This window comes from Capricornis sumatraensis, chromosome 15 (genome assembly GCF_032405125.1).
Source record: "Capricornis sumatraensis isolate serow.1 chromosome 15, serow.2, whole genome shotgun sequence".
NCBI classification, from domain to species: domain Eukaryota; kingdom Metazoa; phylum Chordata; class Mammalia; order Artiodactyla; family Bovidae; genus Capricornis; species Capricornis sumatraensis.
The window spans coordinates 78173745-78188815 of NC_091083.1; the positions used below are offsets into that span (position 1 = coordinate 78173745).

Here is a 15071-nt window from a genome sequence, read left to right on the forward strand (position 1 = left end):
GCAGAGTCGGACACGACTGAGTGACTGAACTGAACTGAAAACCCATGTGCTTTCTGTTGCACCCCACTGTGGAATGCTGGGAGGAAATGAAGTGTTCACTCTCTCTCTGGTTCAGCTTGGGCTTTCCTGGTTTTGACACTGAAGGGAGACCCAAGAGGGGGCTGGGGCTGGTAGGGCTGGAGATGGGTTGATAAACAGCCAATCTGTCTGCAAGGCTGCCTGATCCAGAGATGGGCCCATCTGAGCCCTCTCCTCTTTCTCTTCAAAGCCTTCCAAGACTTCACACTGCCTAAGGATAAAGTCCCACACCTTCACCTGACATTCAAGGTCCTCTCAGCTTGTCCCCAAGTGCCCCCACCCCGACCTCCTCTCCGGCCCCAACCGCCCTCCTGTGAGCTCATTCAGCTGACCTCACTGCTCCTAAACTTGACCTCCTGGCTCCCTGATTCTGTTCCTGCCGCCAGGTCCTCAGAGCCACTCCACCCTGGTTGCTGCCCTCCCATTCCAGCCCCATCCTCTTTATCTTTGCTCCATCCCTCCTTGGTGCTCAGAGAATGCGCCCCTCCTTGGAGCTCCTGAGTCCTTAAGCCCCTGCTCAGCCCACTGAGACTTAACTCTGTCACTTGACTCACTCACATGGGGCCCCAGCCTTCCCCTTGCCCCCGTCTGACTCTCTGTGTTTCACGCAGAGGGGAGGGCACCGCATCAAGTTGGAAGCTGTTCAAACTACCAAGAGAATCAGAAAGAAGAAGTGTTAGTCGCTCAGTTGTGCCCAACTCTTTGCAACCCCATGGACTGCAGCCCACCAGGCTCCTCTGTCCTTGGGATTCTCCTGGCAAGGATACGGGAGTGGAGTGCCATTTCCTTCTCCAGGAGACCTTCCTGACCCAGGGATTGAACCCAGGCAGACTCTTTACCACTGAGCTATGAGGGAAGCCCTAAGAGAATCAGAAGCAGGGGTGAGATGGCAGAAGGCTGGGCTCAAGAATCAGACAATCATGGCTTAAAGCCCATTCCTTCCCCCTTCAGGCTGAGTGACATTGGGAGGGTCACTTCTCCTCTCTGACCCTCAGTCTCTTCATCTGTAAAATGAGTAAACTACAACCTGAGGGCCAAACGCCACAGAGTGAGGCATCTTCCACGCTCTGCAGTACAGCGACTCGGAAAAGTCACTTTCTAATCTGCATCTCGGGATTTCCCAGGTACCGCCATCCTAGGCAGAGTTGCCTAGGATATCACTTCATTTCCAGGAACACACTAAGCCTGTTCCTGCCTCAGGACCTTTGCACTCGCTATTCCTTCTACCCCTGATAGCTCAGTTGGTAAAGAATCCACCTGCAATGCAGGAGACCCTGGTTCACTTCCTGGGTCGGGAAGATCCGCTGGAGGAGGGATAGGCTACCCATGCCAGTATCCTTGGGCTTCCCTTGTGGCTCAGCTGGTAAAGAATCCGCCTGCAATGCAGGCGACCTAGGTTTGATCCCTGGGTTGGGGTGACCCCCTGGAGAAGGGAAAGGCTATACCCAGTAGAGCCTGCAGGCCAGAATACTGGCCTGGAGAATTCCATGGACTGTATAGTCCATGGGGTCGCAAAGAGTCGGACATGACTGAACGACTTTCACTTTCATTCCTTCTACCCAGAATGCACTTTGCCACATCTTTGTCTAATTGATTCTCTCTTGATCATTCTGATGTCAACTCACTTGTCAACTCCTTGACCACTTAATCCAGGGTAGCCCCCTGTGGCCCCAATTGGTCTTATCCTATTACCTTGTTTATTTTCTTCATAGGTCTTATCAGCAATGACCCCTTTTAACCATCTGTTGACTTGTGGCGACAAACATTCGACTACTTATTGGCTGTTTCCCTGCCTCCCCTGCCCCCCAGGAGAAGGCAAACTCCTTGAGCGGAGGGACTGGGTCTTATCACCTCTGTTTCCCCATTGTCTGGGGCAGTGCCAGATGTGACATGACTCACACCCCTAGGTGCTGACTGAGTCCAGGACCCTTGGAACCCAGGGAGCTGGAACATAAGCCAGGCTCTGGGCTGCCCAGGTGGTCTGTGAGGACCCCTTCTCTAGCCATCTGTCCCCTTACAGACCGGGCGCTCCTCCCCAGCTCTACCCTTGGCTGAGTCATCTCGGGCCTGGTTCCAGGCCGGCACGGAGGAGGAGGAGTTGGGTAAATGTTTGTGGTGTGAAATTGGACCTCTCTCAAGCTCCTCACCGCCTCCACATCTGAGGAGCCCCAGGGAAGGGGCGGCATAGAGAGATGAAAGGAGGTGAGAAGCAGGTTTCAAAGTTGGCCCTTTCAGTGCAGATGAAAGCAGGGGGGAAGGGAAGTCAACAGAGGGAGGAGGGGGAGGACTGGGGGGAGTGGGGAGAGCAATACTGGAGAGGAGGGGAGAAGGCAGTGGGGTGCGCTGGACCTGGGAGGCCAAGACCAGGCTCCTACTGCTGCCTGGTAACTCTTGTGAGCCCAGGGAAACTCCTCCCCTCCCTGGATCTCAGTTTCCTGCCAAACAAGGGTGATAATGCCCTCCTGGGAAAGGTCTGGGGCTGAGCCAGAGGCTGACGGGGATGTTTAAAGACTGTATCTATTGTCAGCGGGGATGGAAAGATGGTGGAGTTCACAGGCAGTGGAGGGTGGTTTTGGCCATGGGAAGGGTGGAGGCAGCCTAGGAGGCTTTCAGGACCTCTGGACTGAGTCTGAGCCCTTCAGCCTATCTTTGAACCTTGTCAGACTTCTCTTGTTGGTTCATTGCTCAGCCTCCCATAGACATCACAGTCTACTCATCTCCAGACACACCTACCACTTCTTCCCTTCCTATGCCTGTGCCTGGAATAGCCTTCTCCTCATAGCTACACTCGGAGAAGGCAATGGCACCCCACTCCAGTACTTTGCCTGGAGAATCCTAGGGACGGGGGAGCCTGGTGGCTGCCGTCTATGGGGTCACACAGAGTCGGACACGACTGAAGTGACTTAGCAGCAGCAGCAGCAGCATAGCTACACTGACCAGACTCAGGTACACGGCTCAATATAATTCCTGCCTCCTCCAGGAAGTCTTTCTAGACCCCTGAGGGTAGCCTCCAGTCTGGGAGCCCATAGGTAGTTAAGCATCTTTGTGTCTTCACCTTGGGGTTGCCATGTAAGGTTGCACAGGCTATGCACTGGACAAATCGGAGGGAGCCATTCACATAAATGATGGTGAGAATGCTACCCATATGGAGTTGAATAATGCAGAGATCCTTTAAGCACAGAGCTAGGCACACAGCTGGCTCAGGCATCATTCACTATGTACAGGGGTTTCAGGGAATAGACAGGAAGCTCCAGACACTTAAATTCAGTCAACAGTGGGCAGTCACCCCACCCTGACCTCCTCCTCTGGATCACTTTCTTTCTCTCTGACATCCCTTCAGCTTGGGCCATGGTCAGGGACTCCCCAACCCCTGCAGATTGCAAACCCTTCCAGGGACACCAACAGCTCCAGAGCACCCTGTGGCCTCTGCCCACTTGCCGCTGGCCCCCTTCCCCCAGCGCCCCACCCCCATGCCTCTGTCTCTGCCACTGGCTTTCTCTCCAACTCTCCTCTTTCAGTTCCTACAGTGTCAGGTCGAGTTACTCCTGCCCTCTTTCCACTGGTTTTCCTTCTCTGACCACTTCCTCTCACTGTCGGTCTCACTGCATCTCCAGGAACCTCTCTCTTCTCTGTCTTTCTCTGCTTTTACATTTCATCCATTCACCATGTGTCAGGGAATGTCCACTGAGCGCTAGGCAGCATGAGGACCTGAGGCTACAGCGGTGAACTTAGACACGCATCCCTATTCTCCTAAAGCTTATCTTTTAGGGAGAGGGACAAAGTCATCAGGAAAATGGGTAACAGGTTAGATGGTGATGAAGGACGAAAGAAAATGGATATGAAGTGCGGGGACACGTTGGGGCGGGGTTGACATTTTAGAAAGGGTGGGCAGGGAAGGTTGCACTGAGAAGGTGACTTTTGAGGAAAGTCCTGGAGGAAGTGAGAGGACCAACCCTGGAGATGTTAAGTGGGAGAACATTCCAGGCAGAGGGATCGGGCAGTGCAAAGGCCCTGGGGTAGAGGTGGGCTGGGTGTATCCCTGGAGCTGTGAGGAGGTCAACGTGGCCAAGCAGAGTGAACCAGGGAGGAGGTGAGCCAGGGTATGAGAAGTTACAGTGAGGCCACATCCTATAGGGTCTGGGCTTTTATCCTGAGTCCCAGAGGTGCCTTTGGAGGGCTTTCAGCAGAGGAGGGCCAGTGGAGGGTGGTTTGGGCCACAAGAAGGGTGGGGCGGGAGTCAGTCTGGCTCCTGTGCCCATTCTAGATTGAAGAGGGGTGATGACAGAAGCAGAGAGAGCCAGTAATCAGGCAAGAGAAACAGGTGGCCTGGACCAGGGCGGCAGCTGCGGAGGAGGTGAGAAGTGGTCAGATTCTGGAGATGTTTTTAAAGCAGAGATGACAGGCTTTGCTGATGGATTGGAGGGAGGTGTGAGAGAAAAACGTAAGTCGAGGATGTTTGCAACATTTTTGACCTGAAAAGCTGGAAGGATGAAATTATCTTTTTTTTTTTTTTCCCCTTCTGGTGGAGGACCGAGGCTGAGCCCAGGTCACTGCTGCGTCTGTCACACCTGGTTCTCTCTCGTTATCCTGAGCTCCCTGTCTCTCTGCCACTGTTCTCGAATCCGATTCCTTTGTCTCTTTGGCTCCCGGTGGCCCGAGTCCATCGCTCTCTCCTCTCCTCCCTCACCATCACCGCCCCCAACCCCTCCCTGTCCCGTCCCCACCCCCTCTGCCCGCCGTCTGTCCGCAGGCGCTGGCGGGGTAGCAGGCAGCAGGCGTCGGCCCCGGGCGGGGGTCTCACCGGACGGGCCGGTTGGCGGCGTCGGGGTCCCGCGCCGTCACCACGCCGACCAGGGAGCCCACCTGCGCGTCCTCCTGTACCTCCAGGAGGCCGGAGGGCGGCCGGAACTCGGGGGGCTCGTCCACGTCGATAACGGCCACGCGCACGATTGCCTGGTCGCGGAACGTGCCCAGGTCAGCGAAGCGGGGGTCCACGAACTTGTTGAGGGCCTCCAGGACCACGGTGTGCACCGGCTGGGACTCGAAGTCCAGGCGCTGGAGGAGTGGGCGGAAGGGAGCAGAGGGCCGGTGAGTGGGCTGGTCTGCTCCACACCTCCAGGCGGACAGAGTCCAAGTCTGGGGGTAGGGGGAGCTGGCCTGGCTCCGAGGGGGCGGGGCTGACCCCAAGAGGGTGGGGCTGGCTTAAGGTCACAGTTGACTGAGGTATCACTGACTCAATGGCATCACTGACACACTGTCCGGTTACAGGGAGAGAAAGTCAGGCCCTGCTGGGGACAGTCTTGCTCAGGGACACAGGGTCACATACTGACTCCCAGACTTCCTGCTACCCGGCGCACGGGACTGGCCTTAATTTATTAACTTACAAAGCTCTGTGTGCCAGTGTTCTAAATGTAGCGACTCATCTAATTTTACAGCGTCCCAAAGAGGCTTGTATTATTATTATCATCCTATTTGACACGTGAGGACGTCGAGGCCCAGCAGGCTCTGTAACTTGCCCTAGGTCACTTAGCAGTTAGTCCCTGGCAGGAGCGGGATTCACATCCCCGGCAATGCGGCTGTCAAGTGCCAGCCCTTAACCCCACTGGCAGGAAAGGCGCTGGATGTGTGGCTGCCCGGCTGTGTGTCTGCGGGCAATCTGTTCGGCCTCTCTGGGCCTCAGGTGGGAGGGTGAGATGAGACCTTCCTGGTGTATTATTGGTGGCAGCTGCTAATGTGAGTTGAGCCTGATAAGCCGGGCGGCCTTAGAGCTTCCCTCAGAGACCTCGCTAAAGCCACGCTGAGCCCTGGTTCTCATCAGGGAATGCTGGTGGGGGACCCTCTGACGGACAAGCTGCATGGCTGCATGGACTCTGGCCTCCTAAGGATAACTCCTTTAGAGCAAAGAGAAAGGGCAGTGGTGGAACCATGGCACCACTGTTACATGCTGGGGGAGCCATCTGGGCAGCAAGGGCCACCTTCCTGGAGAACTGCCTCTGTCTAGGGTCCCTCCTTTCCTCTCAGAACCTCCCCTCCACACTCCCCCTTCCCCAACAGAAAGAAAAAGAAGGGCTACCTCCTCCCTCCATCCTGTTGCCTGGGAAATCAGGATGCAGGGAGGCAGGCGCGGACCTGGCCTGGGAGTGAGCGATGGGCTCTGGAGCCAGGTCATCAATCAGGCGGGGGCTCTGCTCCCTGAGCCAGCACTGACTCCACAGAGACACCTCAGGCGCCACTGCTGGAGCAGGCGGGGTGGGGGTGGGGTTATGGGGCAAGAGGCAGGGAGGATGGGGAAGTTACTACAGGGGCATCACCGGGGATGAGAGCAAATGCTGTGCTGGGGTCCCTGGGCTGGGCTTGGGGCCTGATTCTGCTGCTCTGTGATGCTGGGCCTCCCCAGGCCTCCAGGTCCCCCATCTGTGAAATGGGCTTATCTTACCGTGAAGACAAGTGGAGGTCAGAAGACCGAAAGCTATGTAATGTCTAAAAGGGTGGATTCTGGAGACAGACTTCCTGGGGCCCTGTCCCTACAACTTCTCTGTAAGATGTTTGTCCTTGGATGCAAATGACTGAACTCAGGGCCTCAGATTCTCACCTATGAAATGGGCAATAATAATACTGAGAGGGTTGTTGTAGAGATTAAATGAGTTAATACATGGAAAGCATTGGAAAGGAGGCTGGCACGCTATTAACACTTCATTGTAAGTATTAGCCTCATATTCTTATCCTAGTTGAAGAAACAGAGTTTTCTCTATCCTCAAACCCTCGTGGCCAGGGAGAGAGTTTGATTATTGAGTGAATGAAGGGCTGTCGGGGCAGATGTTTCTGTGGGTCCCAGGAGGCAGAGCCTGGGCTGACAGGAACTAGACAGACTGTGGCTGAATGGGAGATGGAGGAGCAGGACACTGGTAGGGAGTGAGCGTCCCATCCCTGGGAGTATACAAAGGCTTATGACTGTTTGTAGGCCAGGGCAGGGGACTCAGACCTCCCGTGGAACAGCAGCGTTGGAGTGGGCAGCATCAAAGACCTGTGCACCCCTGAGCTGTCAAGTTCGTGACCAAGCCCTTGAAGATGATGTTTGCTTTTTTCTCTGACCTCTGTCTCCTTTCCCTAGGGGGTGCTGAGTTTGCTGTTTGAGCTTCTGGTTCCTCGGCTGGTCAGTGGGTAAGTAGGCTGTTAGACTCAGGAAGGAAAGAACTTTGGGCTCACCAGACCTGGGTTCAAATCCTACTCTATCTCTTACAGGTATAATCTTGGGCAAGCCCTTTTACCTTTCTAAATCTCTGTTTTCTTACTTGTAAAAACAGTCATAATATGTTTTCCTTCCAAGGGTAACATCAAGATGAAAGGAAACAGTGAGTGTGAAGGGCCTGGTGTGAACTTGAAGTAGCACAGCGTAGTGTGTAAGAGCACAGATTCAAATCTGGATTGACTCCTGGCTCTTGACTGCTAGCTGTGCAACCTTGGACAAGTAACTTAACCTCTCTGTGCCTCATGTTCTCATTTGTAAAATGGGAAGGAAAGCATTAGCGTTTTCCCAGGTTGGTCCAGCCTCCCTGGAGAGACTTCACCCCTGGAGTGAAGTGGGATGGGGTATTTGTCTGCTCAGTGACCCCCTACCCAACCCTGCTGCCCTGGGGCCTGCCTCCCCCATCACTTCCAGGGTGGCCGCACCTTCTGCACTACGATGATGGCCTCCTGCGTGTCACTGTCTGTGATGACCTTGAACACGTGCCCGCCGCTGCCGCTCTCCTCCCTGAGGTGGTAAGTCATGTCTGTGTTTTCGCCCACGTCTGAGTCCTCGGCCTTCACGCGTCCCACGGCCGTGCCGATGGGGGCCGACTCCTGAATGCTGAACTGGTACATCTCTGTAGGGGATACAGCTGTGAGCGGGGATGGTAAGGCAGCCCCTCCCTCAGCTTCCACCAGCTCTAGGGGAGAGGAGGGGGGGTCTCAGATGGGCTCCTTGGACCTCCCTGCTTGGCCAGGACTGGTGCTGGGAGAGGCGCTTCCTCTGCAGAAATGCGGGACGCAGTGCAAAGAGGAGGGTTCTAATTCTGACCTTGGCTTTATCCCCTGATTGATTTGAGAAAGTGTTGGCAGTTCTCTGGGACTCAAGTGTCCTCATCTGCCCAAAAGGGGACAGAGAATCACCGTGATCAAGGCTACGGCCCTGGAGTCAGTCCTGGCTGTGTAATTCTGAGCTCTGGTTTTCCTCATCTGTAGAATGGGAATAATAATAGTGCCTCCCTGATAGCACTGTCATTTCCCAATCAATTGAGATGATAATGCATGTCAGTTGCTTAGCACAGAGGCTAGTATCTGTTGCTGCTGCTGCTGCTGCTGCTAAGTCGCTTCAGTCGTGTCTGACTCTGTGCGACCCCAGTGTTACCCACCCAATAAATGGGACACACTGCATTCAAATAGTAGGGCTGCACACTGATTTTTTTGTTGCTGCAGATGTTAATGATATTGGTTCCTTCATTTCCACATATTTATTGAGCATCTGTGATTTCCCAGATGCAGCTCTATGCACTGGGCTTCCAGCAACAAGCAAAACAGACCCAAATCCCAGGCCTCACAGTGCTTTCCTCTTAACAGAAGGAGAAAGACACTAAACAATCATATCAGTAAAATAGGATGTCAGATGATACTTGGGAGAAAAATAAAACTGGGAAGGGAAATGGGGGGTGATGATGAAGGTGTATGTGGAGTTTTAAATAGAGTAATTGGGACTTTCCTGGCGGTCCAGTGGTTAAGACTCTGTGCTTCCAACGCAGGGGGCGAGGGTTCAATCCCTGGTCAGGAAACTAAGATCCCACATGCCACAGGATGCAGCCAAAAAAAAAACTGTAAATGGCGTAATCGAGGAAAAGACAACATTTCTGCAAAAGTCTGAGGGAGGTGAGGCAATGAGTCAAGCAGATATTTGGGAAAGACAGAGGGAACAGCAGGTGCAAAGGCCCTGAGGTGGGTGCAATGCCTGGCTTGTTTGAAGAATGGCAAGATGGCCACTGTTACCAGAGTGGGGAAGCAGAGGGGAAGCCAGAAGGAATGAGGGTCAAGTGGAATTCAAATGGCTCCCTGCTCTCCCTCCAGAGTGGAGTTGAAGGTGAGGGTGATTTGCTAAGTGGTGGGCCCGCCCAGGGGAAGCAGGGGCTGTGGCACTGGGGATGTGTCTCTTGGAGCCTGCACTGGTCTGGATATCCTTGTGTGGTGTGGCTGTCTCTGACTGACTCTCACATAAGAGTCTTGGGGGGACTCTTAACACAAGCTGACGATGCCACCTCCTACTCTTTGCCATAGCTCCCCCAGCGCTGGTGGAAGCTGGGGGAGGGGCTGCCTTACCATCCGCACTGCACTTGGAATGAAGTTGTACAAGCCCCTTGGCCGCTGCTGACTTCTGCAGCCTCATGCCTCCAACTCCCCACCTCAACATGAGCCTTAGCCTGGCTGAAGTTCTTGCAATTCCTTCAGGATGACTTGCTCTGTCTGTGCCACCTCTAGACATTCCCTCGCTTTACTCTCCTCTCTGCCTTCACTTCCCCTGTTTCCCCTCCTTTTTAGTCTCAGTGACTATTACCTCCTGTAATGGGGAAGGTTCCCAGACCTCCAGGCTCTGGTCCTATGTGTCCAGGGCCCCCAAGCTTATCCTATTGTAAGGATTACTGCATTTCCCTATGATTTTCTGTTTATTCTCTCTCCTTCTCTCTTCTCCCTCCCTCTGGGCTGTGAGCTCCTGCAAGGCAGGGACCACATCTCTTATTCATCAGGCATTCATGGTGCCTGGCAGAACACCAGGCTGTCACATAAATGAAATGTTTGAGTGACTAGTGAGTGAATGAATGAAAAGCAGCGTGAGTTACTAGTATACACTCACTGCTGCTGCTGCTGCTGAGTTGCTTCAGTCGTGTCTGACTCTGTGCGACCCCATAGATGGAAGCCCACCAGGCTCCCCCATCCCTGGGATTCTCCAGGCAAGAACACTGGAGTGGGTTGCCATTTCCTTCTCCAATGCATGAAAGTGAAAAGTGAAAGGAAAGTCGCTCAGTCATGTCCGACTCTGTGCAACCCTGTGGACTACATCCTACCAGGCTCCTCCGTCCATGGGATTTTCCAGGGAAGAGTACTGGAGTGGGGTGCCATTGCCTTCTCCATACACTCACTAGATTAACACAAATGAAAGAAATCTGACAGTACCAAGAATCAGTGAGGGTATGGTATGATGGACACATGCATTTCTTCATGGGGGAAAACAATGTGGCTTTATTTAGTAAAGTTGAAGATGAGTTTATTCTGCTCCTCTGTAGACGAATGAAATTGCATGCAAAACAGCAGTAGGAAGCATACAACCATGTTCAAAGTGGTGTCCTCTATAATAGCCTCAGACTGGAAACCACGTAAATGTCCATTGGCAGGAGAATAGATAAATCATGGAATACTATACAGCACTGAAAATGAATACATTATAGCTAGAAGCAATGCCATGTGATTTCACAAACCTAATTTGGGGAGATAAAAAAGCAAGATGAATCATTTGTATTGTGAGCTTCCATTTAGATAAGGTTTAAAAACTTATAAAATTAAACTATAATGTTAGATGATGCCTATATGGGTGAATCAACCCTAAAGGACTGGATAAGGAAGAGGTGGTATATATGCATACTTATATATAATGGAATACTACTTAGCCATAAAAAAGTGAAATTTTACCACTTGCAGCAAGATGGACTTGGAGGGCATTATGGTAAGTCATATAAGTCAGACAAAGATGAATACTGTATGATATCACTTATATATATATAATCTAAAGAATATTTAAAAAAGAAACAGATTCACAGATATAGAGAACAAATTAATGGTTGCTAGCAGGAAGAGGGAAGTGGGCAGGGGCAATGTAGGAGGAGATTGAGAGGTACAAATTATTAGGTTTAAAAAACTACAAGAATATATTGTACAACATGGGGAATATAGCAACTAATTTATAATTAGTTATAACTATAAATGGAGTAAACCTTTAAAAATTATGAATCACTGTATTGTACACCTATAATTTACATAATATTATACATCAAAGAAAGTGAAAGTGTTAGTTGCTCAGTCACGTCCAACTCTTTGGGATCCCATGCACAGTAGCCAGCCAGGCTCCTCTGTCCATGGAATTTTCCAGGCAAGGATACTGGAGGGGGTTGCCATTCCCTTCTCCAGGGGATCTTCCCCACCCAGGGACTGAATTCAGGTCTCCTGCATTGCAGGCAGATTCTTTACCATCTGAGCCACCATGGAAGCCCCTATTATCCACCAACTATACTTTGATAAAAAAGAAAAAGAAAAGCAAAGAGATGATGGTCATGAAAGTGGGTGGTGGTTAACTCTGGAGGAAAAGGTAAGGGGAGAAGTTATCATCAAGAAAGGACTTGTGGCAGCTTCTGGGTCCTGGTCGGTGGTTACAAGAATGTTTGTTTCGTAATTATGTGCTGAACTAGACATTTATATTTTATGCATTTCTGTCTGTGTGCTGTATTTCCCAATAAAGAAATAAAGAAAGAATAGATGAGCAACACGGCTGTATGTTAAAAATGGATGACCAACAGGGTCCTGCTGTACAGCGCAGGGAACTCTGCTCAATGTCATGTGGCAGCCTGGTTGGGAGGGGAGTTGGGGGGAGAATGGATACATGGATATGTATGGCTGAGTCCCTTTGCTGTCTGCCTGAAACTGTCACAACATTGTTGATTGGCTACACTCCAGTATAAAATGAAAAGGTTAAAAAAAAAAAGAAAAAATACATGAATGAATAAATAAGAGTCTTCCAGGGGCCCTGGCCTCTCTTCTGCCCCACCCCTTCCAGCTCAGGGCTGGCACACAGCCTGGCACACAGAAAACTGGGTGGCCCCCACCCCTTCACAGGGGTTTTGAAGCTTCCCCATCAAGTGAGTGGGGCTGGGCTGGGGGAGTGGCTGAGGGCGGCTACTGGACCGGGTTCCCCGGGGAACAGCAAAGATGGGGAGCCCTGCCCACCCCGCTTGGCGTCTGGACTGAGGCGCTTAGGCTGCGATGTGCTCTCAGCTAAGGGATTGGATTCCCTTATCTCTCAGGGGTCAGTCCCCTGTGGCAGGGCCTAATGTGAGCAGCAGGCCTCAAGTAATGACTCGCCCGATAGGGATCAGCCAGGCTCCCCACAGCAGTTAGTCTCTGCCAGCTTCAGCGGCTTCCTGGGCACAGCCTTCTCGTCTGAACCTGGGACGGAGGGGCTGGCCGGGCTGACGGGAGGGGGCAGGGACTGGGCCAGAGAAGACACCCCCACTCTGCTGTGCCTGGGGAGGCAGAGAGTGGAAAGCACTCTCCCCCAGTTCAGAAGCACAGAGTCCTCCAGGCTCAGAGGAGAAGGAAAACACCTGTCGCTCCAGACCCTGGCATTTCTATGCACAAATGATAGGTGCCCCTGGGCATGGCTGCAGCCTCTGTCTGTATGTCTAAAAGACCCTGTGTCTGTCCCTCCATCCCCAGCGTGCCTTTGAAGCTCAGATCAGTAGCAGATCACACATAATAAGCATGACAGGGGTGTGTGCAAGGACCAGCCGGAGTGGTTGGACAGACAGGGGCTCACTCTTGGCCAGAAGCAAGGCACGGGGAGGGGTGGTAAGTGTGCTACATGGATGTATGGAAAGTCAGACAACGTTGGGGCTGTCTCTTGCAAAAAGTAAGATTGGAGGGGGGAGGGGGTTGTGGTGACTTGGATGAATAGACAGATGGACAGACTGGGGAGTCCCTCTATGGTGAGAAGGCTGCAGGGCAGCTTGAGGTCAGAGAGTGGCCGGGAGGGATGACCAGACAGACACACAGACCCACTGCTCCCTCTGGGAAGGCCTCACTCACTCTGCGGGAAGCGGGGCGGGTTGTCGTTGACATCAGTGACCACGATGGTGACGGTCGTGGAGCCGGAGAGGCCACCCAGCTGGCCCGCCATGTCTGTGGCCTGGATCACCACCTCGTAGCGTTCCTGGCTCTCGCGGTCAAGGTCGGGCACGGCCGTCCGGATCACACCTGTGGGTGGGGGGTTGAGGCCAGGGATGCCCCTTGCCAGCTGCCAACTGATACAGAGACCCCTCCCAAGGCAGAGGCCAGGTTCATTCAAGTTCAGGAGGGGAGTTGCGGATGCAGAAGACACTGATCCGACCACCGTGTAGGTGTGGGGCTCAGCACACACACACACACACACACACACACACACACACGCATGCTTATACAGATCGGCTCACAGATAACTCACACTCAGCACTCCACACACACATACCCTCACACACACACTACTCTCTCACACACATCAGATGCATGCACGCGTGTGTCTTCAGTTGCTTAGTTCGTGTCTAATTCTTTGCGACCCCGTGGACTGTAGCCTGCCAGGCTCTTCTGTCCATGGGATTTTCCAGGCAAGAATACTGGAGTGGGTTGCCATTTCCTTCTCCAGGGGATCTTCCTAGACCAGGGATCAAACCCACGTCTTCTGCATTGTAGGCGGATTCTTTACCGCTGAGCCACTGGGGAAGCCCAGTCACATGCACATATACTTTAAAACATACACCTTCCCATCCACTTGTACACATAAACACACACGTTATATACAGACATGTTAACATACATCCACACACTCACACACATACATGCATATTCACACACTCACATTCAACCCCAAAGCAACAGAATATGGACTGTTTCGTTTACTAAAAAGAGGCGTAGGGCCTAGAATCAGGCACTGTGTGACTCTCCCTTGAGCCTCCGATCCCACTTTCAGGGTCTCAGTTTCCCCATATGAGGGGGAATCCCGACATTTTCTGGGTGAGCCTGGCCTGTCTGATTCATCTCTGGGTCGGTATCACTCAGCCCGGAGCCAGCCCCAGCGTGGCAGCTTGGTGAATGTTTAACTGAGTGAACCGGCCTGACGGCCACCCTCAAACACACTCACGATGGAGTCACACTCGCCCGCACATAAACACTGATATGTCTCACACACTTAGACGTACTATTAATATATAAATACACAGGTAACACCTATGAGGTCACATGCACAGGCATAGCACATAGCTACTAGCACACACTTATTCTCACACACACACATACACCCTCCACGATTAAGTCATTCCCCAGCCCTGGGGACCCCAGCCCTTTCCTCCAGGGCCCGGCCCCAGATTCTCTGTCCAGGCACCAGCTAATTGCTGATCAGACAATCCTTCAAACTGTTAATGGAAGCAGGCAGAGGGGCAGCAGGAGGGGGTGGCTGCAAGATGAATTCTGAGCAGGGGAAGGCTGGACTTCACACGTTTATACGGTGGGAGATCAGGCGGGAGGGGGGAGTTGATGAACCAGTCAGAGCCCCCCCACCCCTGACCCACTTCAACCTGTGAGCGCCAGGTGGTGGCAGGTGGTGCCCAGGGCCTGAGCACCAGGTGGAGTCACGCACCAGCAGCCCCACGATGCGCCCCATAAAACCCAATCTCTCCCTCCTGATGTCCCCAGACAGCCCCTAGCCGCCAATAAAGGCAATGGAACGGGAGGAGAGGCTATAGTGTGTGTGTGTGTGTGTGTGTGTGTGTGTTTGTGTGACTGGGGGAGCCAGAGGTGGTGCCTCTAGGGGGTGTGCCTGCTTTTGTGGGATCCCATGGAGATAACGGAAAGTGCGGTCTGTCTAATCAGGGGTCATGGAGGCCTTCTATCAGCGGCCTTCAAGACTCCTCAATAAGCTCCCTCCTGACTTCCCCTTGGCCTGGACTGATCTTTCCAAGGGCAGGGGAGACTTGGAAGCAGACGAACTTGGGATAAATCCCAGATCTGCTATTTGTTGACCAGGTGATCTTGAGCAAAACCCCTCACCTCTCTGGACCTCAGTTTCGTCATTTATAAAATGGGACCATCAAATACCTCCCCAAAGAGCAGGATTTCCCCAACTGGCACCGTGGACATCTCGGGCAGGATAATTCCATCCACGAGATGCTGGT

At 52.7% G+C, this 15071-nt stretch overlaps 1 protein-coding gene across 1 annotated transcript in view; it reads right to left on the bottom strand.

Moving 5' to 3' along the window:
• Positions 1-15071, bottom strand: part of CDH22 (cadherin 22) — an 82874-nt gene that overhangs the window by 29442 nt on the left and 38361 nt on the right. The window contains exons 4-6 of the mRNA XM_068987664.1: positions 12955-13122; positions 7750-7943; positions 4880-5133 (exon numbers count right to left, since the gene is read on the bottom strand). Of these exons, the coding sequence (XP_068843765.1) occupies positions 4880-5133; positions 7750-7943; positions 12955-13122 (616 nt within the window). The remainder of the gene's footprint in view (positions 1-4879; positions 5134-7749; positions 7944-12954; positions 13123-15071) is intronic.